At 41.6% G+C, this 26,908-nt stretch overlaps 1 protein-coding gene across 2 annotated transcripts in view; it reads right to left on the bottom strand.

The window, feature by feature from the left end:
* LOC111977857 (stress-induced-phosphoprotein 1) overlaps positions 1-24,850 on the bottom strand; it is a 53,034-nt gene extending 28,184 nt beyond the window's left edge. Inside the window, exon 1 of one of the 2 annotated variants that reach the window (XM_024007602.2) lies at positions 24,661-24,850. In XM_024007602.2, the coding sequence (XP_023863370.1) occupies positions 24,661-24,706 (46 nt within the window). In that variant the 5' untranslated portion in view covers positions 24,707-24,850. The remainder of the gene's footprint in view (positions 1-24,660) is intronic. The other variant, XM_024007601.2, reaches the window with a different exon arrangement.
* Positions 24,851-26,908: the final 2,058 nt, after the last annotated feature.

The raw sequence follows: 26,908 nt of genomic DNA, 5'->3' as shown, positions 1-26,908 counted from the left end.
CCCGTGTTGATCTCAGTGGACTAATGAGCTGTGTGTGAAAACTAGAGAACGACTGATATGGACTTTTTTAGGGCCGATGACGATTTTTTGGGGGTCAAGGAGGCCGATGGTCAATATTTTAGGCAGATATTCAATATTAAATTAGAAAATGTTGATGACAAAATTTGCCAGAAACAGCCATGCATGCGTTAATGCAGCATTTAAATCAAACAAATTTGACTTTGTTTATAACCAACCTAATGGTAATAATTTTATTTGAACGATAAATCTCTTGATAAACTGGGTAAATTAAGATGGCATACTAACAATACAGGTGAATGGATATTAAGTAGGAGTGTGTGCACGCATTGCGTTATTGAGCTTCTTTTGGCTAATCTGGTGCTACAGATGACAATAGGTTTGCCTTTCATTTGGGACACATTAACATCATTTAGGCACTGCTGTTAGTTTGAAAATATAAAATCTATTCAATGCAAATGGTTCAACGTAACATCAATGTGATCACGGAAACAAGTAAAAATGTTAAGCTGTCAGGACACCTCTAAAAAAATATATATTTTTAAAAAAAACTCAGCTGCCAGGACAAATTTAAATAAATAAAAACTCAATTGGCTAGTTCAGCTATCCGTCAAGAAATGGGGGGTTGTAACTTTATCCTACTGCTATGATTGGATAGAGCGAGGCTGTAACTCCGCTCCCTTTCACATATCTCTTCATCAATCATATCACTTGCTGGCTGCAGTTTACTGCTACTACGATAACTAGCTCAATGGTGATGACATTTGCTACCAAGCCATAAATGTGCACAATGTAATATTCATATGTGTAAACATACTGAATTGTAATTGGATGCATTTTACCGCCATATCATACTGTGCTATGATTGGTTAAGACCACCCAAATGGTTGTCATGGTCAGTTTGATCCTGGTTGGCGATACGTGAACATGCCAGTTATTGCTAGCTAATAAAGAGCTACGTTAAGAAATATCCTGTAGTACTGCATTTTATTATTTTGTACAAAGTGTGCAAAACAAGACACACAATATCTAATATTTGTCTGAATGACTCAAATCTGCACATAGTTTGAGAAGTGAGAAGGCACAGGCACTGATCTAAAGCTTTCTTGGTCCATAAACATGCAGGGAGATTCTTAGGTAGCTAAACCTATTGCCAACCTTTATTTAGGCATTTTAAAAACACTTAATTATTTCCTATTATGACAATCATCTAATCCGACTATGAACTGTCAATTTACAGATACGATTGTGGCTTGTTAGATGAGCACACCAGTAAATATCTTACGTTACACCACAAGTCAGATGGCTCGTTGCCAAAAATTGTGCATTTTCAAAATGATATCCAACTAACGCTAGCTACATTTGCAATTATCTCCTATCTGATAACTTAGCACCATGTTATCCTAGCCAGCTAGATAGCATACAGTAGTAGCTAATAAAGCTATCTAGTTAATACCACAGATGAAAGGGTTAATTATCGTAATCTTTGCTAACAGGTCACATAGTCATCTGCTTATTGCATGCATGTCGGGCACGTCGACATAAGCCTTATTATTAGTGACTTAAACAAAAATTTGCAACAGAAGTTTGATTTTGGTCACTGTCATTTTATCCGTTTCTCTACACTGCACCTTTCTGTTGGAGAATGAGCTAGCTTGCGGCTGCTAATTTTCCCAGCTAAACATTCCTCTGCATTGTGCTGTKCTCGTGGCTCAGGCGGTGAGTGGCAGCTGGCATAGCAGCAGTTTTGCTATGTAGAGGGACTATCGGCAAAGTCGACCGATAGCAGATAGACTAGAAAAAAGGACAATGTCGGCCCACTATATCGGCTCGGCCGACCATTGGTCGTTCTCTAGTGAAAACAGCATATCTGAGGAGCTCTCAGAGACAAGCCTCCGCTCCCACTAGTCAGCATAGCAGAGAAGGGGGAAAAAAGGCTATGTTCAGCAGGCAAATGTTATGGAATGTTTTAGATATGCAATGAATAGAGCTGACAACCCCTTATTCTAAAGGTCAAAGAGGCATGTTTGTGGGCCTCCCGAGTGGCGCAGTGAAGAACATCCTCTGTGTTCTGTTAGACAGGTAACTCTTTTGTATCTGGTCAAATAATTTTTTCCAACAGTTTACTAAGGGTTGGTAACAGGCTGATTGGTCGACTATTTGAGCCAGTAAAGGAGCCTTTATTATTCTTAAGTAGTGAAATGACTTTTGCTTCCCTCCAGGCCTGGGGGCACACACACTTTCTAGTAGGCTTAAATTGAAAATATGGCAAATAGGAGTGGCAATATCATCTGCTATTATCCTCAGTAATTTTCCATTCAAGTTGTCAGACCCCGGTGGCTTGTCATTGTTGAGACTATTTTTTCACCTCTTTCACAGCCCCTTTACGGAATTCAAAATTACAATGCTTGTCTTTCATAATTTAGTCAGATACAAATGCTGACACTACACATTCCAAGTATAACTGGCATGTCATGCCAATGAAAAAAATCATTAAAATAGTTGACAATATCAGTCGGTTTTGTGATGAATCACATGATTTCTCAATTTGCAATATGTTTGCCAATCGGTTGTGCAACCAGACTTATTTGCCATTCCTTTTGCCTCATCCCTCAACCATGCAATTTCTCATCAATCCATGGGGATTTAACCCTTTTTAGAGTCATTTTCTTAATGGGTACATGCTTATTAGTAACTGGAATAAGCAATTTCATAAATGTGTCAGATGCAGCGTCTGTTTGCTCCTTATTACACACCACGGACCAACAAATATTAATTTACATCAACATAGGATTCACTCCAAAACGTATTGTATGACCTCATACACTATATTAGTCCCAGCCTTTGGAACTTTGGTTTTCCTTGATATGGCTACTATACTGTTATCACTACATCCGACGGATCTGGATACTGCTGTCAAGCAAATTTCTGCAGCATTAGTAAAGATGTGATCAATACATGTTGATTTCATTCCTGTGCCGTTTCTAACTACCCGGGTAGGTTGACTGATAACCTGAACCAGGTTGCAGGCACTGGTTACAGTTTGAAGCTTTTTCTTGAGTGGTGAGCTTAATTAAAGCCAGTCAATATTTAAAATCACACAGAAAATATACTTCTCTGTTGAGATCATACATTTTCAAGCAAGTCACACATGTTATCAAGATACTGACTGTTAGTGCTTGGTCTATAGCAGCTTCCCACAATAATGGGATTTAGGTGATGCAGGTGAACATGTAGCCATATTACTTCAACAGTACTTAACACGATATCCTCTCTAAGCTTTACAGGAGTGGTTCTGAATATAACAGCAACACCTCCATTGGCATTTCTGTAAATGTTATAAGCTTGTATTGCTACTACTGTATCAAAGGCATTATCGGAGTGATTTTCAGACAGTCAGAATATGAATGCCATCTGTTAATAGCAAATTATTGATTTAATGAACCTTGTAACTTAATCTACATATGATAACGAGGGCTATTTTGAGCACTTTTCTTCTGGGATGCTTACTTGTTTCCATTGATTTACTGGGAAGCTTAGCAGAAGTAGATATGCTGATGTTATTTATGTTTGTACAGGGTGAGCTGCACACTGTGGACATCCTACTAACGCCTCAGTGCTAACAGTATAAATCTGGTTAATAGGTACATGATTAATGCAAAGAATAGCTGTAGGATCAGCAGAGGCATTCAGGGCAGTTAGAGGGACATACATTAGGTTACTTACATTGTGTCTACCAACGCCCCTCATGTAATGTACATTTGCTGAAGCATTATGACAACTCAGCGTCACTATGGTAGGGATTAACTCAGCTGGGCTTGGGTCATTGATAAGTCATTGTCTCAACTTAGACTTATAATGCTGTGAAAGGATCCAGGATCCCAAATTATTTGAGTGGATCACATCCTTATAAAACGTGTTTTGTTTCCAAAAGGCATCGAAATTGTCAATAAAATGTCACGCCCATTGAGCTGCAATAATCAAGTAGCCAGTTGTGAGGAGAAAGAATCCTGCTAAAGCATTCAATGCCATGATTCAGAGAAGGCACAGGGCCAGATAGGATGGGTCTTTTAATTGACATCTTCCCATAGTAACTAACTGGGCAACAGACAGTGAAGCTCTTGACACAGAACTGAAAAGTTGACAATAAGTTTAGCGGTGAAACAATGTTTTTTTTATTTAACACAACGGTTTAAAAGTTTGGGGTCACTTAGAAACTCTTGTTTGGAAGAAAAGCAATTTCTTTGTCCATTAAAATAACATCAAATTGACCAGAAACACAGTGTAGACATTGTTAATGTTGTAAATGACTATTGTAGTTGGAAACGGCTGATTTTTGATAGAATATCTACATAGGCATACAGAGGCCCATTATCAGCAACCATCACTCCTGTGTTCCAATGGCACCGTTGTGTTAGCTAATCTAAGTTTATCATTTTAAAAGGCTAATTGATCATTAGAAAACCCTTTTGCAATTATGTTAGTCAGTTGAAAACTGTTCTGATTAAAGCAGCAAGAAAACTGGCCTTCTATAGACTAGTTGAGTATCTGGAGCATCAGCATTTATTTATGGGTTCGATTACAGGCTCAAAATGGCCAGAAACAAAGACCTTTCTTATGAAACTTGTCAGTCTATTCTTGTTTTGAGAAAGGAAGGCTATTCAATGAGAGAAATTTCCAAGAAACTGAAGATCTTGTACAACGCTGTGTACTACTCCCTTCACAGAACAGCCCAAACTGTCTAACCAAAATAGAAAGAGTGGGAGGCCCTGGTGCACAACTGAGCAAGAGGACAAGTACATTAGTGTCTAGTTAGAGAAACAGACACCTCAAGTCTTCAACTGGCAGCTTCATTAAATAGTACCTGCAAAACACCTGTCTCATCGTCAACAGTGAAAAGGCGACTCCAGGATGCTGGCCTCCTATGGGACATCCAAACACATCCAGAGGTGACTGCAAAAACCAGTCGCAAAAACCATGAAGCGCTACGATGAAACTGGCTCTCATGAGGACCACCACAGGTAAGGAAGACCCAGAGTTACCTCTGCTGCAAAGGATACGATAATTTGAGTTACCAGCCTCAGAAATTGCAGCCTAAATAAATGCGTCACTGAGTTCAAGTAACAGACATCTCAACATCAACTGTTCAGAGGAGACTGTGAATCATGCCATCRTGGTCAAATTGCTGCAAAGAAACCACTACTAAAAGGACACCAATAAGAAGACTTGCTTGGGCCAAGAAACACGAGCTATTGGATATTAGACCGGTGGAAATCTGTCCAAATTTGAGAGTTTTGGTTCCAACCACCGTGTGAGATGCAGAGTAGGTGAACGGATGATCTACACGTGTGGTTCCCACCGTGAAGCATGGAGGAGATGTGATGGTGTTGGGGTGCTTTGTAGGTGACACTGTCAGTGATTTATTTAGAATTCAAGGCACACTTAACCAGCATGGCTACCACAGCATTCTGCATCTGGTTTGCGCTTAGTGGGACTATCATTTGTTTTTCAACAGGATAATGACCCAAAACAAATCTCCAGGCTGTAAGGGCTATTTGACCAAGAAGGAGAGTGATGAGTGCTGCATAAGATAACCTGGCCTCCATAATCCTCCAACCAATTGAGATGGTTTGGGATGAGCTGGACTGCAGAGTGAATGAAAAGCAGCCAACAAGTGCTCAGCATGTGGGAACTCCTTCAAGACTGTTGGAAAAGCATTCCAGGTGACTACCCCATGAAGCTGGTTGAGAGAATGCCAAGAGTGTGCAAAGCTGTCAAAGGCATGGGTGGCTACTTTGAAGAATATCAAATATAAAATACATTTTGATTTGTTTAACACTTTCGGTTACTACAAGATTCCAAATGTGTTATTTCATATAGTTTTGATGTCTTCACTACTATTCTACAATGTCGAAATAGTACAAATAAAAATCCTTGAGTATGTGTCCAAACTTTTGACTCGTACTGTATATAGATCCTACGCAAATATCAAAACCTGTGTGTAAATTTCTTGTGTCTTGTTTCTTTCCCACTGCCTCATATCCTTCTATGAAATCTTCCTTTGAGCTGTATCAGAACATAGCCATCTTTTCTCTATGACTTTAATTTTAGGTCTACATTAATTTTAGAATTTATTTTTATTAACATGCAGATAAACTTTACCTAATAGCGGTAGTGTTTAATGATAATTAGCAATTATTTTGCAACTTAGTCTTTCCTCTTTCCAACAGACTTTTGTTGCTCAAGCAACAAATCTGCTAGATGTGCAGGGGTGTAGAGCGCTATAGGCTATGGCACTTCAGTAAAAAAATAAATAAAAGGTGGACTTAAGACAATGCACGTTTTAATTGCTTGCTAGTAAATAAGTATTCTTTAAAAAAAAGGGTGGATTTGTCTGACTAATTATTCAACAGCAGTCGACAAGGTTGTTCTGGCTCTGAGGCCTATAAATGGTGTAATGTGTAAAATGGACAATGCACGAATCCTTTCCAACATTGTTACAATTTGATACAAATCTTTTCTTAATTTATTAGACTAATCAACACTGATCAGGCCTGGTCCTAGCAGATATGCCACTCTAGGCAAGATGTAAAAAAAATGCCGCCCTCCTATCCCCGCAAAATAGAATAGTGGACTCGGCTATAGTGTCGGCCCACAATGCACTTTTTTGAATGCCCATGTGTTAGCCTACTGTTTGTAAAACAGTTAATCCCAGTCATTTCGTTACATTATTTTCTCTTAATGCACATATTACAGTCACTTACCATTCTCATTCTAGGAGTGTGAATGTTGTTTGCAGAGTTCACAACCTAATGCACAAGTCATTTAACTTCATATCATAATTTACATGATCCATGAACATGTCATTGCCCTGTTGGGGGAGGTTTACGGTGACCAGTGAGCTGAGATAAAGGTGGGGCTTTTACCAAGCATAGACTTAGAGGACCTGGAGCCAGTGGGTTTGGCGACGAATATGTAGTGAGGGCCAGGAAACAAGAGCATACAGGTCGCAGTGGTGGGTAGTATGTGGGGCTTCGGTGACAAAACGGATGGCACTGTGATAGCAAACTGGATGAAGTCGGAGTAGAGTGTTGGAGGCTATTTTATAAATGACATCGCCGAAGTCAAGGATCGGTAGGATAGTCAGTTTTACGAGGGTATGTTTGGCAGCATGAGTGAAGGAGGCTTTGTTGCGAAATAGGAAGCCGATTCTAGATTTAATTTTGGATTGGAGATGCTTATTGTGAGTCTGGAAGGAGAGTTTACAGTCTAGCCAGACACCTAGGTATTTGTAGTTGTCCACATATTCTAAGTCAGAACCGTCCAGAGTAGTGATGCTAGTCGGGCGGGAGGGTGAGGGCAGCGATCGGTTGAAGACCATGCATTTAGTTTTACTAGCGTTTCTAAGCAGTTGGAGACCGCGGAAGGAGTGTTGTATGGCATTGAGGCTCATCTGGAGGTTTGTTAACAGTGTCCAAAGAAGGGCCAGATGTATACAGAATGGTGTCGTCTACATAGAGGTGGATCAAAGAATCACCAGCAGCAAGAGCGACATCACTAATATATACAGAGAAAAGAGTTGGCCCGAGAATTGAACCCTGTGGCACCCCCATAGAGACTGCCAGAGGTCCGGACAACAGGCCCTCCGATTTGACATACTGAACTCTATCGGAGAAGTAGTTGGTGAACCAGGCGAGGCAGTCATTTGAGAAGCCAAGGCTATTGAGTCTGCCGATAAGAATGTGGTGATTGACAGAGTCGAAAGCCTAGGCCAAGGCGATGAAGACGGCTGCACAGTAATGTCTTTTATCGATGGCGGTTATGATATCGTTTAGGACCTTGAGCGTGGCTGAGGTGCACCCATGACCAGCTCGGAAACCAGATTGTATAGTGGAGAAGGTACGGTGGGAATCGAAATGGTCGGTGATCTGTTAACTTGGCGTTCAAAGATTTTAGAAAAGGCAGGGCAAGATGGATATCGGTCTATAACAGTTTGTCCCCCTTTGAAGAGGGGGATGACCGCATCAGCGTTCCATTCTTTGGGGATCTCAGACGATACGAAAGAGGTTGAATAGGTTTGTAATAGGGGTTGCAACAATTCCGGCGGATCATTTTAGAGGGTCCAGTTTGGCTAGCACAGCTGATTTGTAGGAATCCAGATTTTGCAGCTCTTTCAGAACATCAGCTGTCCGGATTTGGGTGAAGGAGAAGCGAGGGGGGGGCTTGAGCAAGTTGCTGCAGGGGATGCTGAGATGTTGGCCAGGGTAGGGGTAGCCAGGTGGAAAGCATGGCCAGCCATAGAAAAATGCTTATTGAAATGATCGATTATCGTAGATTTATCGGTGGTGACAATGTTTCCTATCCTCAGTGCAGTGGGCAGTTGGGAGGAGGTGCTCTTATTCTCCATGGACTTTAGTGTCCCAAAATGTTGGGGAATTAGTGCTACAGGATGCAAATTTCTGTTTGAAAAAGCTAGCCTTAGCTTTCCTGACTGATTATTTTGGCTCCTGACTTCCCTGAAAAGTTGCATATCGCGGGGGCTATTCGATGCTAACGCAGAACGCCACAGGATGTTTTTGTGCTGGTCAAGGGCAGTCAAGTCTGGGGTGAACCAAGGGCTATATCTGTTCTTAATTCTACTTTTTTTGAATGGGGCATGCTTATTTAGGATGGTGAGGAAGGCACTTAAGAGCAACCAGGCATCCTCTACTGACTGGATGAGGTCAATATCCTTCCAGGATACCCGGGCCAGGTCGATTAGAAAGGCCTGCTCGCTGAAGTGTTTTAGGGAGCATTTGACACTGATGAGGGGTGGTCATTTGACCGCGGACCCATTACGCACGCAGGCAATGATCGCTGAGATCCTGGTTGAAGACAGCAGAGGTGTATTTAGAGGGCAAGTTGGTCAGGATGATATCTAAGAGGGTGCCCATGGTTACAGATTTAGGGTTGTAGCTGGTAGGTTCCTTGATAATTTGTGTGACATTGAGGGCATCTAGTTTAGATTGTAGGACGGCCGGGGTGTTAAGCATGTCCTAGTTTAGGTCACCTAACAGTACGAACTCTGACGATAGATGGGGGGCAATCAATTCACATATGGTGTCAGGGCAGAGCTGGGGCCTGAAGGGGGTCTATAACAATCTGCAACGGTGAGAGACTTGTTTCTGGAAAGGTGGATTTTTAAAAGTAGAAGCTCGAATTGTTTGGGCACAGACCTGGATAGTATGACAGAACTCTGCAGTAGATTGTAGCTCCGCCCCCTTTGGCAGAGAGAGTATTGTAACAGAGACTACTGTAACATCAAAAGGTTGGGGAAAAGAACAATCTTTATGTAATCCAACCAGTTGAAAGTGTCCGTTGGTACTTAAAGAATGTCAGATCAGTTGTTGTCAGACATTATTACTGATGATAAGATGACAAACTATCTTGGGAAGTCTACACATTCTAGTTATCAGATTCACATGGAATTGTTGTGCAATTTAAATATGAAACTATTTGTGAAAAGATTAAATGTAATTTTAGCTTCTAAATGAGAGAATTGTTTTCAAAAGTGAACTATGCTCACTCAGTGGCCCCGCCCAAGTGAACAGGCATTGGTTGTGAACTATGAAAGACGCCATTCTCTCCCCTACTACAAAAGCCCATTGCCGAAAGTCAACCCCGTGTTCCCGATGACRTGAGGACTGGTGTCCATACGTTTAAAAAGGGCTAATATCAACTACAGAACTCAGCCAACCTCAACATGAGCTCTGGTTGCTAATGGTTGAATGACTACAACCTAAAGAAATTAACATTGTGTTCCCGATGACATGACTGATGTCCAGACGTTTAGAAGGGCAAATTGCAACAGAGGTGACGATCACCGTGCTGAAAGGATGAATGTGACTATACCAGCCAGAATATAGCATGAGCCTATAGTATGGCAACTTGGTATGAACTTTGAACTCTTATTCACTAAAGAAGTGATACATCCTAGATGTCGAGTTATCGTCAGCAGCAGCTATAAACGTGGGCTAGGAAAGGACGGACAATCTCTTAAGAAAGACAGGGTACTACCACAAGATATATTCTTCAAAAGGACAAGGGAGATCTCTGCTGGGCAACCCAGCCTTCCATCTACCGAAGCGCAGCTCAAAGTAAATATTTCTTGCATTTTCCTTCTCCAAATGGGCGGTTATTTAGAATGCATAAAAGTCTGTATTTACGATAGCATTGCTTCATGAGGTCCGATAGACCCAATCCTTTTGTTCCTCAGTCTTTCCACGCTTTCATTCAAACCCAACCCCCTTTCTTTGTGTAACCAGCCGTCATATCGGTTCCGTCCACTAGGGACATTTTCTTGTATGACAATTAGTAATCAATGTATGATCCATCTTGTGTATATGTCATTCTGTGTGATTATTTAGGTATTTAGTAAATAAATAATTAAACCAAATGTTGTATTGCTGATTAAACTTGTTTTCTAGGGTTCGTGAAGATAAGAGACTGAATAAGGTCACGATTAATAATTGAGTGCTATTGATATAAAAGTTTACCAGGTCTTTAAGAGTTTATTCGGAAGACAACAGCTCCATAAACATTCTTCCGTGGTGCCCCGACTTCCTAGTTAATTACATTTACATAATTAGTTTAATCAGGTAATATTAGAGAATTTATTTTATGAAATAGCATGTCATATCATTTAATCCATAGTAAAGACACAACACTTTTCTGCTTCATGCAAAATGTAGAAGTGCCCACCACACTGCAATCCTTTTTTCTTTTTTTTTTATCTTACCACTTACCATTAGAATGCATTGACGTCTTACCAAGACAAATTATTTTAGTGCACTGGCAGATCATTTTGCTTACTTTAACCTAAAAAAGGCTTGAAACAAGTCAAGAGAATCTTAAAACAATAGAAATTATCTTGATTTAGCTTACCCAGAAAATGCATCAACTCAAAACAAGTAAACTTAATTAGCTCAATACAAAAAAAGGTCTGCAGTGCATTTGGGGATGTCTGTGGATAGATTTGGGATGAGAACAGATGGTCAACTCACCACCACTAATAACCTGGACTTGCCATTAAGTTCTCTCTTCACCTCACACAGTAAGTCAATGAAGTCCGTTTTTCTTAACATCCATTCAACTAATAGTTCACTGATTCTCTATAGGCCTATTTGTCCATTCAGAAAGTTTCCTTAAGTAGCCTGTCTGGAATCCATTTCTTAATAAGAATCACAGGACCCTGTCTTTCAAAGATAATTAGTAAAAATCCAAATAACTTCACAGATCTTCATTGTAAAGGGTTTAAACACTTTCCCATGCTTGTTCAATGAACCATAAACAATTAATGAACATGCACCTGTGGAACGGTCATTAAGACACTAACAGCTTACAGACTGTAGGCAATTAAGGTCACAGTTATGAAAACTTAGGACATTAAAGAGGCCTTTCTACTGACTCTGAAAAACACAAAAAGATGCCCAGGGTCCCTGTTCATCTGCGTGAACGTGCCTTAGGCATCCTGCAAGGAGGCATGAGGACTGCAGATGTGGCCAGGGCAATAAATTGCCATATCCGTACTTTGAGACGCCTAAGACAGCGCTACAGGGAGACAGGACGGACAGCTGATCATCCTCGCAGTGGCAGACCACATGTAACACCTGCACAGGATCGGTACATCCGAACATCACACCTGCGGGACAGGTAAAGGAAGGCAACAACAACTTCCCGAGTTACACCAGGAACGCACAATCCATCAGTGCTCAGACTGTCCGCAATAGGCTGAGAGAGGCTGGACTGAGGGCTTCTAGGCCTGTTGTAAGGCAGGTCCTCACCAGACATCACCGGCAACAACGTCGCCTATGGGCACAAACCCACCGTCGCTGGACCAGACAGGACTGGCAAAAAGTGCTCTTCACTGACGTGTCGCAGTTTTGTCTCACCAGGGTCATAGTCGGATTCTCGTTTATCGTCAAAGGAATGAGCGTTACACCGAGGCCTGTACTGTGGAGCGGGATCGATTTGGAGGTGGAGGGTCCGTCATGGTCTGGGGCGGTGTGTCACAGTATCATCAGACTGCCTGCCGAGACGACAAGCTCAGTCTCAATGCTGTGCGTTACAGGGAAGACATCCTCCTCCCTCACGTGATACCCTTCCTGCAGGAAGGGCCCATAGGCGACGTGACCCTACAGCATGACAATGCCACCAGCCATACTGCTTGTTCTGTGCACGATTACCTGCAAGACAGGAATGTCAGTGTTCTGCCATGGCCAGCGAAGAGCCCGGATCTCAATCCCATTGAGCACGTCTGGGGCCTGTTGGATCGGAGGGTGAGGGCTAGGGCCATTCCCCCCAGAAATGTCCGGGAACTTGCAGGTGCCTTGGTGGAAGAGTGGGGTAACATCTCACAGCATGAACTGGCAAATCTGGTGCAGTCCATGAGGAAGAAATGCACTGCAGTACTTAAAAACCTCTTGACGCTAGGGGTCAGAATTTTTTTTCTTTTCTTAAAATATCGTTCAAGGTAAACGGACATTTTCTCTGGCCCAGATCGTAGAATATGCATATAATTTACATATTAGGATAGAAAACACTCCAAAGTTTCCAAAACTGTCAAAATATTGTCTGTGAGTATAACAAAATGTTTTACGCAGACGAAAACCTGAGAAAATAACCCGGAAGTGATATATATATATATATTTTTTTACATCTGTGTTTCCTGGACCGTCTATCCCCCATTTAAAGGGGTATCAACCAGATTCCTTTTCCAATGGCTTCCTCAGGCTGTGACCAGGCTTTAGACATAGTTTCAGGCTTTTATTTTGAAAAATGAGCGAGATGTTTCAAAAGAGGTCAGGTGTCCTCTGAATAGTTCCTGCGCGCGAGAGGGGCTCCCCATTTTCCTTTTCTCTCTTAAAGAATAGGTTATGGTCCGGTTGAAATATCGATTATGTTTGTTAAAAACAACCTGAGGATTAATTATAAAAAACATTTGTCATGTTTCTACGACCATTACGGAAAATTTGGGGAATTTGTCGAACGGAACAAGGCTGTACTTCTCATCATAACGTGCAACCCAAATGGCGTTTTTTTGTGATAAAAGTAATATTTATCCAACAAAAATAACATTTGTTGTGTAACTGGGAGTCTCGTGAGTGGAAACATCCGAAGATTATCAAAGGTAAGCGATTAATTTTATTGCTTTTCTGACTTTGACAAAAGCTCGGATTTCTTTCGCTGTAAAGTATATTTTCAGAATCTGACACGATAGTTGGATTAACAACAAGCTAAGCTGTGTTTTGGTATATTTCACTTGTGATTGCATGATTATAAATATTTTTAGTAATATTTATGCATTTGGCGCCCTGCAATTCTAGCGGTTGTTTAGGAGTGATCCCGTAAAAGGGATCCGTAGCGCAGAGAAGTTAATGCAGCTGGTGGCCGCACCAAATACTGAATGTTACTTTTGATTTTGACCTCCCCACATTGTTTAGGGACACATTATTCAATTTCGGCTAATCACATGTCTGTGGAACGTGTTCAATTTATGTCTCAGTTGTTGAATCTTATGTTCATACAAATATTTACACGTTAAGTTTTCTGAAAATAAACGCAGTTGACAGGGAGAGGACGTTTCTTTTTTTGCTGAGTTCATGCCAATGCAATCAAATGACCTCAGCAGCAGGGTTTGTGACAGTAAGCAAATATTTTTGGAAAAGTGGGAGAAAACCCATCGGATTTCGTTTGAATGGTTTCGTGTATCCAAATAGGTTGTGTATTGACATTTTTTATATGCAGGAAAGCCAACAGAAAAGGACATTGTAGGCATGTGTCTTTATTTTGACTCCGTTAACCCTTTCATGCGTGAGTTCCAAATATCTCTAACGGTCACCCCAGTGCGAGTTGTTTTATGGACTTGATGTTAGAACATTCTCTCCATTACAGAATGTGATTGTTACGCAACAGTACATTTAATCAACGCTGCCCTCAAACCAAGGCACGCAGCCTCTTTTTATTTATAGGCTGTTTTCAACTTGTCAATTTCAAATGATTTCCTAGCAACAACAAAAAAAAATATTCTAAGAACAGTTTGAATTGAGGTGTCCCGCCTCATTCATTCACTCACATATAAAGTAGTCATTTTTACTTCTGCGGACCAATTACATTTTGACATTTCTTGAGGACAATTTTGAGGACAAAATTCCAAACACTTCCCAATTGTTTGTGCAGTTCAAGTCTGCAGACATTTGCTCATCTCTTGTCCTGCACATTCCCCGTCTGTTGCCTGCATAGCAGTCATAGTTGTTTTCATTACCAATAATAACTTTGGAAATGTGTGCGTTTCTATCAAAGTAAGTGCCTTATTACGTTAGAATAGTTTCTGCATGTCGTGTTATGTCGTTTCTACTGTAGCATAATATTTGTATATATTCCTTATAACCGTTGGAATTTGTGGTAATTTGAAGCTACCCTGGAAAAAATATCTTCTTGTACCACTTGGTCGTTTTCTGAGTGCATTCCACAAAGCTGTTTATCATCTCCGCCTTATCCACCGCCCCCATTTTGAGGTTAAAGTCAAGCATGCAGTCTGGTTTGATTTTTCTCTCTTCTCTGTGGCTGACATGGTTGCTCTATGGACAGTGGAGAGGACACGGATGTCTTGTTTGTCATGCCACTTTACTGCCAACTTGACATTTATTTTGTATAACGGGTCATTTAGGATGGCAGTAGCATTGTTGATGAAATGCAGTCACCGCAGCAGAAGTAGGAAGYGGTCTTGGGAAAAGAGGGTGGCAAAGGAAGTTGCAAACATAGGATCTCTGCTCCAATATTCTCTTCGGGAGTTCTTCTTTACTGTCACCATGAGGACTGTCACCAGGAAGGTATACATTTCACTAATTGTTGTTCACCCCACTCCTGGCTCTCTCTTCTCCTGTAGCTCCAAGGCATAGCAATTGGTCTCTACTATGTCTCCCACCAGCTCCTCTGTCAGAAACAACTTGAAGCACTCTGCCTCAGATGGAAATGGTAAGGGGCGTTGCACTCCAGACTGGGACTCAAAGCCAACAGCAGGGCCAGGAGGGGTGAAATGGCTGTCAGCCTTCCAGCTACCACAGAACTCCTGTACTTCATTACCACCAGCATCTTCAAAGGGAACTGGGACTTTGTCAGTGGTCAAGGGGTMCTCAGATTCAGGGTTCTCAATGGCTGGGGGTCAGCTCCTCACTGTCAGAATCTGATCCATGACTTTCATACTCAGAATCATTGTCAGAATTTAAAAAAATATCCAGAATTTCCATGTTTGTGAGTTGTCTCCTTTTTGAAAGACATTGCTAATGCTACAGCTTAGCTCACTAGCTACATACAGTGGGGCAAAAAAGTATTTAGTCAGCCACCAATTGTGCAAGTTCTCCCACTTAAAAAGATGAGGCCTGTAATTTTCATCATAGGTACACTTCAACTATGACAGACAAAATGAGGGAAAAAAATCCAGAAAATCACATTGTAGGATTTTTTTATGAATTTATTTGCAAATTATGGTGGAAAATAAGTGTTTTGTCAATAACAAAAGTTTCTCAATACTTTGTTATATACCCTTTGTTGGCAATGACAGAGGTCAAACATTTTCTGTAAGTCACAAGTTTTTCACACACTGTTGCTGGTATTTTGGCCCATTCCTCCATGCAGATCTCCTCTAGAGCAGTGATGTTTTGGGGCTGTTGCTGGGCAACACGGACTTTACCTCCCTCCAAAGATTTTCTATGGGGTTGAGATCTGGAGACTGGCTAGGCCACTCCAGGACCTTGAAATGCTTCTTACGAAGCCCCTCCTTTGTTACCCGGGCAGTGTGTTTGGGATCATTGTCATGCTGAAAGACCCAGCCACGTTTCATCTTCAATGCCTTGCTGATGGAAGGAGGTTTTCACTCAAAATCTCACGATACATGGCCCATTCATTCTTTCCTTTACATGGATCAGTCGTCTGGTCCCTTTGCAGAAAAACAGCCCAAAGCATGATGTTTCCACCCCCTTGCTTCACAGTAGGTATGGTGTTCTTTGGATGCAACTCATTCTTTGTCCTCCAAACACGACGAGTTGAGTTTTTACCAAAAAGTTATATTTTGGCTTCATCTGACCATATGACATTCTCCCAATCTTCTTCTGGATCATCCAAATGCTCTCTAGCAAACTTCAGACGGGCCTGGACATGTACTGGCTTAAGCAGGGGGACACGTCTGGCACTGCAGGATTTGAGTCCCTGGCGGCGTAGTGTGTTACTGATGGTATGCTTTGTTACTTTGGTCCCAGCTCTCTGCAGGTCATTGACTAGGTCCCCCGTGTGGTTCTGGGATTTTTGCTCACCGCTCACCATTTTTGCTCACTTGTGATCATTTTGACCCCACGGGGTGAGATCTTGCGTGGAGCCCCAGATCGAGGGAGATTATAGTGGTCTTGTATGTCTTCCATTTCCTAATAATTGCTCCCACAGTTGATTTCTTCAAACCAAGCTGCTTACCTATTGCAGATTCAGTCTTCCCAGCCTGGTGCAGGTCTACAATTTTGTTTCTGTTGTCCTTTGACAGCTCTTTGGTCTTGGCCATAGTGGAGTTTGGAGTGTGACTGAGGTTGTGGACAGGTGTCTTTTATACTGATAACAAGTTCAAACAGGTGCCATTAATACAGGTAACGAGTGGAGGCCAGAGGAGCCTCTTAAAGGAGAAGTTACAGGTCTGTGAGAGCCAGAAATCTTGCTTGTTTGTAGGTGACCAAATACTTATTTTCCACTATAATTTGCAAATAAATTCATTAAAAATCCTACAGTGTGATTTTCWGGATTTTTTTTTCTTCTCATTTTGTCTGTCATAGTTGAAGTGTACCTATGATGAAAATTACAGGCCTCTGTCATCTTTTTAAGTGGGAGAACTTGCACAATTGGTGGTTGACTAAATACTTTTTTGCCCCACTGTACATAAACAACACAGAATGGCTCAGTGTGGGAGTGAGAGGTTACGTGATTGACTGCTGGCACACGCCATTTGTATGAATAAATCACTAACACTATTTTGTGTGGTACTTATTGCTATATTTACTTTTTTTAATTCACGTTTTCAAGTAACGGTGATAAATCATGCATTCCGATTCTTGCATAGATTGTAATGGGCATATGTGTGTGTAAAATACTTTTTTGAAGGTTGTTCTGATTATGATGAGCTCAGCTAATTCCAGCTGTGTGTGTGGAGCCATGTGTGTTGACATACAATGCATTCTGGGTTTCACGTAATCGTCTGTCGGACCAAAGATGCTATAACAAAATGAGGTGAGTAAGTCACTCATTTTTTGAGAACTTCAGGAAGTGAATGGTGGGATATGAATAACGGCGCGCTGAAACTAATCGTCGGATTACTTTTCATTTCTAGAAAGTGTTCCTCAATTATTTCGATCAATGGTGAGCTCACCCGTGATGTGATCAATTATAAATAGTAATTGCTATTAGCTAATTCATATTGTAGTTTGTCAGCCGAGAATGTTGCGTCAATCTTTCCTCAGTTAGCGCTAGGACAAATGTAGCCTACATTTTTCCGGTTTGGATGATTGTGTTATGCTATAGATACTTCTGTGAATATCTGAACATTGCATCCAAAAATAAACTGCTCACATTCTGGACATAACTTTGTAAGGACTGTTTGGGTAAATAGTTTGTGGGAAAAAAGTGGCCAGCACAAATGCTGATTGTTGCGTCTTTTGAAACTTGCCGGTCTAAATCACACGGGTGTGATCGTACGCTTCAGGGACCACTGTAGAATGATCACACCTGTGAAAGGGTTAATGTTGTCAATAAGAAAATGCCATAGAGCCTCTCCAACCTGGCATTTCTTAATTTATTGATTAAGTAATAACAATGAAATTCCATGATAATAACAGTGTAATGGCTTGTTTCAAATAGGTTTTATTAAGAAGCATAACCATGTAAATAAGTGTGCAAACAAAATTGTTACGTCAGTTACCGTGTACATTTGCCTGTCCAATTACCATAAGCTCAAATTGCAAGACCGTCACAGCCCTACAATTGCTGAACATGGACAAAGTCAACAAACATGTTCTGGGAAGGGAGGTCTGAAGAGCTGGTTGACTTATCACATACTGTACTTACAGCTCACTCCCAGGTCTCCACCCAGCCATATCATGACTAGGGACCCAGGCAAGAATTCCTTCCCTAGTCCGAGTGCACACTTAACTTCTTATGGCTGGGGGCAGTATTGAGTAGCTTGGATGAATAAGGTGCCCAGAGTAAACTGCCTGCTACTCAGGTCCAGAAGCTAAGATATGCATAGTATTAGTAGATTTGGATAGAAAACACTCAAGTTTCTAAAACTGTTTGAATGATGTCTGTGAGTATAACAGAACTAATATGGCAGACAAAAACCTGAGAAAATCCAACCAGGAAGTGGGAAATCTGAGATTTGTAGGTTTGCCTATCCAATATACAGTGTCTATTGGGTCATATTGCACTTCCTACGGCTTCCACTGGATGTCAACAGTCTTTAGAACCTTGTTTCAGGCTTCTACTGTGAAGGAGGGGGGAATGAGAGCTGTTTGAGTCAGGGGTCTGGCAGAGTGCCATGAGCTCACTCAGGCGCACCCCCGTGAGAGGTAGCTGCGTTCCTTTTAGTTTCTAAAGACAAAGGAATTCTCCGGTTGAAACATTATTGAAGATTTGTTAAAAACATCCTAAAGATTGATTCTATACATTGTTTGACATGTTTCTACGAACTGTAATGGAATTTGACTTTTTGTCTGGCCTGCGCGTCATGAATTTGGATTTTTGCAAACAAAAAGGAGGTATTTGGACATAAATTATGCACTTTATCGAACAAAACAAACATGTATTGTGGAACTGGGATTCCTGGGAATAAATTCTGATGAAGATCAAAGGTAAGTGAATATTTATAATGCTATTTCTGACTTCTGTTGACTCCACAACAATGCGGGTACCTGTATGGCTTGTTTTGTGTCTGAGCGCCGTACTCAGATTATTGCATGGTGTGCTTTTTGCGTAAAGTTTGTTTGAAATCTGACACAGCGGTTGCATTAAGGAGAAGTTTATCTAAAGTTCCATGTATAATACTTGTATCTTTTATCAATGTTTATTATAGTATATTTCTGTTATAGAGTATTTCTGTAAATTGATGTGGCTCTCTGCAAAATCACCGGATGTTTGAGGCAAAACATTACTGAACATAACGCGCCAATGTAAATTAAGATTATTGGATATAAATATGATCTTTATCGAACAAAACATACATGTATTGTGTAACATGAAGTCCTATGAGTGTCATCTGATGAAGATCAAAGGTTAGTGATTCATTTTATCTCTATTTCTGCTTTTTGTGACTCCTCTCTTTGGCTGGAAAAATGGCTGTGTTTGTCTGTGACTAGGTACTGACCTAACATAATCAGATGGTGTGCTTTCGTCGTAAAGCCTTTTTGAAATCGGACACTGTGGTGGGATTAACAACAAGTTTCTTTAAAATGGTGTAAAATACTTGTATGTTTGACGAATTTTAATTATGAGATCTCTGTTTGAATTTGGCACCCTGTACTTTCACTGGCTGTTGTCATATCGATCCCGTTAACGGGATCTCAGTCATCTGACTCAGTCATCTCSCCCTCTGTCCAAACTTATACCTCAAGTCTGTAGCTGCCAGCATTAGTACCCATTTCTGTCATCCTTCAATATCTGTTTGGATAAATCAGGATGTACATTAGCATCAAATAAAATGTATTTGACTCAGAAAGAAAAAAGATGCATCTATTGCTGCCGGTGAAATCATAGGACACATTTATCATCACAACATTAAACTTCTGGAGTCTATGGAGTCAGAGTAATAGAAGAGATTAACCACAATGCCTTTCATTATCAAACTACGGAAGGACTTGAAAGAGCAATAAAYCACTAGAAATTGGATTTAAATATTAAATTCAGCAAAACATTTGACAAACTACATAATTCCTGCAACACACTGAATGGCAAATGAGTGAATTATTGATGTATACTCTTAGGAAAAAAGTGCTAAGTAGAACATATAGTCTACATCTGCTTGTCCCTATAGGAAAATCACATTTGGTGCTAGGTAGAAACCGTGGCAAAGTGTTCTACCAAGAAAGAGAAATGTACAACAACATCAATCAATGTGTGTGTAAGGAGAAACAGATGGGCATGCTCCCTCTGATTGTCCTCTAAGATTGCACAGTACACCAGAGGAACAGACTGACCCTAGCCCACCGGCACATAGGCTATTGCATAATAGATACTGGGGATTGGGCAACACTGTTGCCCCGTTAAAAATGACTTCCGAAAAGGGCCAATCAGGCAGGATAAACACCACTTTGCCAAAGCACAGCCCCCACACCACTCAAGGGAAAACAGCAGATCACTAACTTACTACCATGAGACAAGATCAAGTATAGCCAGGAAATTCTCCCCCACGCACTAGCCCTAGGGTGCGCAAAACCAGACAGGAAGATTATGTCAGAGACTCAACCCGCATAAGGAAGTAAAGTATAGTGAACAAAGCCTGGCATGCAGTGATGCGCCCTTATAGGGGCGACATGGGAGTGCGTGAGCAGGCCAGTGACTCGATCTCTGTAATTGGGTCAGGGGCAGAGAATCCCAGGAGAGAGTGGGGAGCCGGCCAGGCAGACCGCAAGGGTGGTTCCTCTCGCCAGTGCCTTGCCGTTCACCTTAGCACCCCTGAGCAACTCAATCATAGGACCTACTTAAGAGATGAGTCTTCAGTAAAGACTTAAAGGTTGAGGTTCGAGTCTGCTTCTCTCTCATGGATCAGCAGACCATTCCATAAAAGAAAAAGTCCAGCCTCCAGCTGTTTCCTTTGAAATTATAGGGACAATAAGGAGGCCTGCTTTTTGTGCGCGTAGCGTACGTGTAGGTACATTATGTAGGGAAAGACTAAATCAGATAAGTAGGAATAAGTTCATGCAATGCTTTGTAGGTTAACAGTAAAACCTTAAATCATCTCTAGCAGGAAGCCAGTGTAGAGAGGCTAGCACAAGAGTAATATATTTGTTGGGTTCTTGCAAGAAATGGGAGACTGGGGGCTGAGTGGAGGGTGACATAAAGTGACTTCGGAAAGTATTCAGACCCCTTGACGTTTTACCAAATTACAGCCTTATACTAAAATTTTATTTTATTTTTTTAAATCTATCCTCAGCAATCTACACACAATACCCAATAATGACAGTGAAAACAGGTTAAAAAATTTTTTTTAAATGTTTTAAAACAGAAATACCTTATTTACATAAGTATTCAGACCCTTTGCTTTGAGACTCGAAATTGAGCTCAGGTACATCCTGTTTCCATTGATCATCCTTGAGATGTTTCTACAACTTTATTTTAGTCTACCTTTGATAAATTCAATTGATTGGTATTGCACACACCTGTCATCTATATAAGGTCCCACTGTTGACAGTGCATTTCAGACCAAAAACCAAGCCATGAAGTCAAAGGAATTCTCCGTAGAGCTCTGAGACAGGATTGTGTCAAGGCACAGATCTGAGGAAGGGGACCAAAAAAATTCCGCAGCATTGAAGGTCCCCAAGAACACAGTGGCCTCCATCATTCTTATATGGAAGAAGTTTGAAACCACCAAAACTCTTCCTAGAGCTGGCCGCCTGGCCAAACTGAGCAATCGGGGGAGAAGGGCCTTGATCAGGGAGGTGACCAAGAACCCAATGGTCACTCTGTCAGAGTTCCTCTAGTTCCTCCAGAGTTCCTCTGTGGCGATGGGAGAACCTTCCAGAAGGACAACCATCTCTGCAGCGCTCCACCAATCAGGCCTTTATGGTAGAGCGGCAAGATGGAAGCCACTCCTCAGTAAATGGCACAAGACAGCCCACTTGGAGTTTGCCAAAAGGCACCTAAAGACTCACAGAACATGAAAAACAAGATTCTCTGGTCTGATGAAACCAAGATTGAACTCTTTGGCCTGAATGGCAGGCGTCACTTCTGGAAGAAACCTGGGACCCTCCCTTCGGTGAAGCATGGGTGGCAGCATCATGCCGTGGGGATGTTCTTCAGCAGCGACTGGGAGACTAGTCAGGATTGAGGCAAAGAAACAGAGCAACGTATAGAGAGCTCCTTGATGAAAACCTGCTTCTCAGACTGGGGCAAAGGTTCACCTTCCAACAGGTCAACGACCCTAAGCACACAGCAAAGACAACACAGGAGTGTCTACGGGACAAGTTTCTGAATGTCCTTGAGTGGCCCAACCAGAGCCCGGACTTGWACCCGATCGAACTGGAAAGACCTGAAAATAGCTGTGCTACGACGCTCCCCATCCAACCTGACAGAGATTGAGAGGATCTGCAGAGAAGAATGTGAGAAACTCCCCAAATACAGGTGTGCCAAGCATGTAGCGTCATACCCAAGACTCGAGGCTGTAATCACAGCCAAAGGTACTTCAACGAGGTACTGAGTAAATGGTCTGAATACTTATGTAAATGTGATATTTCAGTTTTTTGTCATTATGGGGTATTGTGTGTACATTGATTAAATTGAGAGAGAAAAATATATTTTAGAATAAGGCTGTAACCTAACAAATGTGGGAAAAGTAAAGGGGTCTGAAGACTTTCCGAAGGCACTGTAGGTGTTGTCTGAAGAGATGTTTTGTGAGTCTGGATTTAAATACGCAAATGGAGTGATGAATGACCAGGAATTTCAAAGGACTGCAGCAGAGCTCAAGGCACTGCAGGTCCCCATTGGCCATGAGTCTGGTGTTGGGGTTGATAAGCCAGAGTCAGATGAGTAGTGTGAGTGACAGGGGATTTAGCTGTGAAGCATGTCAGAGAGGTAAGAAAGAGCCAGGAAATTGAGAGATTTGTAGGTGAGCATAGGAGTTGGAGTGGATGTAGGGAAGTTTCAGTTTCCATTGGTGTAAAATTAAGGATTCAAGGATAGAGAAACCAACAACGAGTGTGAATGCTATTAAACCTTTGAGACAATATGTGCACAATAGTGAAAAGTAGCATAAAGTCCAACGGTCAACAGTCTTGTTTCATACCATAACATCAGACCCAGAGGAGGGAGAACACCATATTTTGCCCTTCCCCTGCCAACCCATCAGAATGCATGCAAAAAGATTGAGCCTTAACAGTAACACCAAAACGATGTAGCTTTCAGGGTGAGCACTGAACAGAATTCTGAACACATTGAAGAGGGTTGACAGAGAGGCTATAGAGAGGAGTGTTTCAGTAGTCCAGGTAAGAGGTGACAATCTCACAAACTGTTCCAACACAACACTTGAGAATGGACAAAACCTGGTGGTTCAACTTTGCAGAGAAGAAAAGCTTATTGGTGCATGGATCTGAGGGAGTCAGAGACTTGGGTGCTTTATGGGAAAACCAATGGCTGTGCGATGTGTGCCCTTACCCTGTAAACAATACAAAGTTGTTTAAAGGTGCCTATGTCATGTAATCAAGTAGCTATTGAATTGTAAGTGCTGTATTTATTAAAAAACATTTTTTTATGTAGGAATCATTTTATGAGAAAACTAAAGGGTGTGCAACATGCCTTTCTATATAACGAATAATGGACAGTTGACATTAGGTTGCTAAGTTACATGCTTGAAGAGTTATTGAAATGTTACATTTTCAAATATTGATATATGCGCTTAAATGGGAAAACCAAAGGGTTCGCAATCTGTCCCTACCCTGTGAACATTCCAAAGTTGGTTTGTGTTGTCTAGGTCACATGGTCAAAGAGCTATTGAATGTTAAGTGATTTTGTATAAATAAAAATGTAGGAATATTTGAGAAAACTAAAAGGTTGTGCAACTTGCCTCTATGTAAGGAAAAAGGGACTGTTTAAAATGAGGTTGCTAAGTCACATGGTGTAACAGCTATTGAAAATGTAATATTGTCATAATGTACTTTATTAACGGTCCCTAACTAGTTGCATTGACAGTGCTCGAGGCTGCCTTACAAGGTTGCTGTGTGAGATTATGAAACTCAGATCGGAATCGGGAAAATAAGACCTGTGCAATGTTGTACACCTTTATTCCTTCATAAAAAACCAACCCGGAGGTATGTAGCTCAAACCGTTCGCCAGCTATTGAAGTTTGAAGGTCCGAATATCGAATCAAACCAACATTTACCACTGAGATTAGCCTCCTTCGCTCGGTCGACCACCACATTAGACCAATGTAGCAAAAAAAAGGCTAGCTGGACAGCAGCATTTGTCGCCCTATTATTTTAATGCATTTCAACTTCTAATCATCAACAAGCAGCAAAATAGCCGAATTGTTACAAAGTAGCTATTCTACCCGTGTAACTTGGCACATGTTACAAACACTCCCTGAAATTGTTAATATCCCAGTTCTAAGGCGAAATATTATTTTTAATTTAACCTTTATTGAACTACGCAAGTCAGTTAAAAGAACAAATTCTTACTTTACAATAACGTCCTACCCCGGCCAAACACTCCCCTAACCCGGACGACGCTGGGCCAAATTGTACGCCGCCCTATGGGACTCCCGATAACGGCCGGTTGTGATACAGGCCGGGGTCGAACCAGGGTGTGAAGTGTTTGCCGACTATGGAGGAAAGTTCGAAGAGTTGGGAAAAAGTGGAGATTTCTTACCGCTCCCAAGCCCCAACAGCCTGCAAATGTCCCGTGTGAACCGCATAACTGCGACTATCCAGCATTATCGTCTCAAATACCCGTTAATAAAACCAAACACATTATTACAAAGTAAACACGATTAGAACATGGGAACAATCGCTGTCTGCGGGAATCTGGGAGGTTTTGTCAGGGCTTCCTTCTTCTTTAAATATGAATTGGCGGATCGCAACCAAATGAAAGGTGCCTACACCGCCACCTACTGTACTGGAGTGTGAGGCCAGTATTTATTTTATCTAGCCCTGTGTTTCTGCCTACTGTTCTGGAATTCATTACACTTTGTGACAAAGAGAGGACAGATTTTTTTTAAATAAAAAGCCCTACCAACTAAATGTGTCAGCCTGCTGGCACCTAGCTCAACTCAGGCTAACGTTAGCTGAACCGAAGGAGTATGCTCCCATACTCCCTTAAAAGACCTTTGCTTAAAAACAAGAGATGCTATAGCCAGTATACACTTCCTCAAACTTGTCAGAATTAATCTAAGATAACACAAGAAATCGGTCATTCATTTTGACATTTTTGCTTAAGAGAGCTTAGTCGCACAATTTTACATCTAACTAAGATGTTTGGTGGGGTATTTTTCAATGAAAAAATTAGCATGAAAACTTTGTCTCATTGAATGACAACAAAGACTTTATTGAAGAATCCCTAGTGTTGACCAATCACTTTGGCATGCCTCAAGAAAAAATGTTGTCTGCCTGAACAGCTGAAAAAAAAACTTCACCGAAGTCCAAAACTAAAAAAAGTCACAAAATGTTGTCATAATATAAGCACGAACTCTACCAAACTGTTTCAGCTGGGAAACATGCAGAGGCCTTAACTCTACACCCATTAAAACCTCACCACTATTGCACTACTTGGCCCTATCAGATCCTACACCAGGCCGGCAGCCTGGGAAGACGGGACGCTATCATTCAATACAGCTTGTAACTCCTCTGCAATAAAATCTTGTACACCGAAGTACTTCTCTGCAGCTGCCACCACAACATCTATTTTCTGTTATTTACGTTCAATTTCTGCGGAACAGTTGATAACCATGTCTTTGAACGCTAAGAAGCCAACCTTACTGAAACACGTTATTCCTATCACTCTCTATTGGCCTCTGCCTACTCACATGGAGCCTCTTAGGATCCCTCGCCCTGGACCTCTTTTCCTCTACTATTCTTCATTGCTCAACCTGCCTTTCTCTCACCGAACACTTCTGATTTCAAGCACCATGGGTACCCCTACAGTTAACACACACAGCTTTTTCCACCGACAATACACATTCCTTTGTTTCATGCCCTCCTGCACACTTCTCACATCTAGGAATCTCCCTTCTACACACTGATACGACATGACCAAATGCTTGGCACCTAAAACACCTAATTGGTTCGGAACAAAAGTCACCGATCGAAGGGCGTGGTGCACTCTGGATGGAAAACACACAAAAAATCAGCACGAGTCCACTTCGAGGTACTTTCACCAATTCAACAGTCTCTAACCTCTTCTCCACCCAGCCGGACACCACATATGGATCAGTCAGAAGGCAACGATCCATTCTTTCCAAAAATCTCACTCCCACTGGGCCAGAATCATCCTTGTCATCATCGGGCCCGAACTCGGCATTCTACACCGCACCTGCCACTGCAGGTAATTCATCCTCACTCTTGTCAGGTTGTCAGGTTCATCCTCACTCTTGTCAGGCACTCTTGTCAATTTCTGAGATACCGGAGTAGTCGGGGCTTCCTGGGCATCGGCATATTGTCGTTGGTGGTACCACACAATGCCAACTAGTGATGGGTTGTTCGCAAATGAACGGCTCTTTTTGAATTGATCTTTTTGGTGAACGTCGGGAACCGAATTGGAGAAAAGAGATGTTCATTTCGCTCCCTGATTTGCATACTGGTACTACTGCTTTTGAGCTGCAGATAAGTTACAAAATAATTCTCTAAAGAGGGTGAATCCTCAGATACAATAAATAGTGGGGAGAGAGAGTCAATCTGGTCCACGTAAATTTTTTCTGTGTGTTTTTGCAGGCCATGTTTTTGCAGGCCATATAATAATGTAATGAAACAGGCAGGGAGCAGGTCTCGAACCCTCGACCTTCGAGCCCGAGGTCCGGTGCGCTATCGACTGTGCCGCAAAAGCATGCTCAAGCGGCAGAGTCGATTTCCGCGCTTATAAATCCAGGGTCTTTACAATAATTTGGACAGGTAGAAATGTATTT

This window comes from Salvelinus sp. IW2-2015, linkage group LG18 (genome assembly GCF_002910315.2).
Source record: "Salvelinus sp. IW2-2015 linkage group LG18, ASM291031v2, whole genome shotgun sequence".
Taxonomy (NCBI): domain Eukaryota; kingdom Metazoa; phylum Chordata; class Actinopteri; order Salmoniformes; family Salmonidae; genus Salvelinus; species Salvelinus sp. IW2-2015.
Note: the sequence above shows the minus strand (reverse complement) of the source record. Positions and strands in the feature narration are given on the sequence as shown.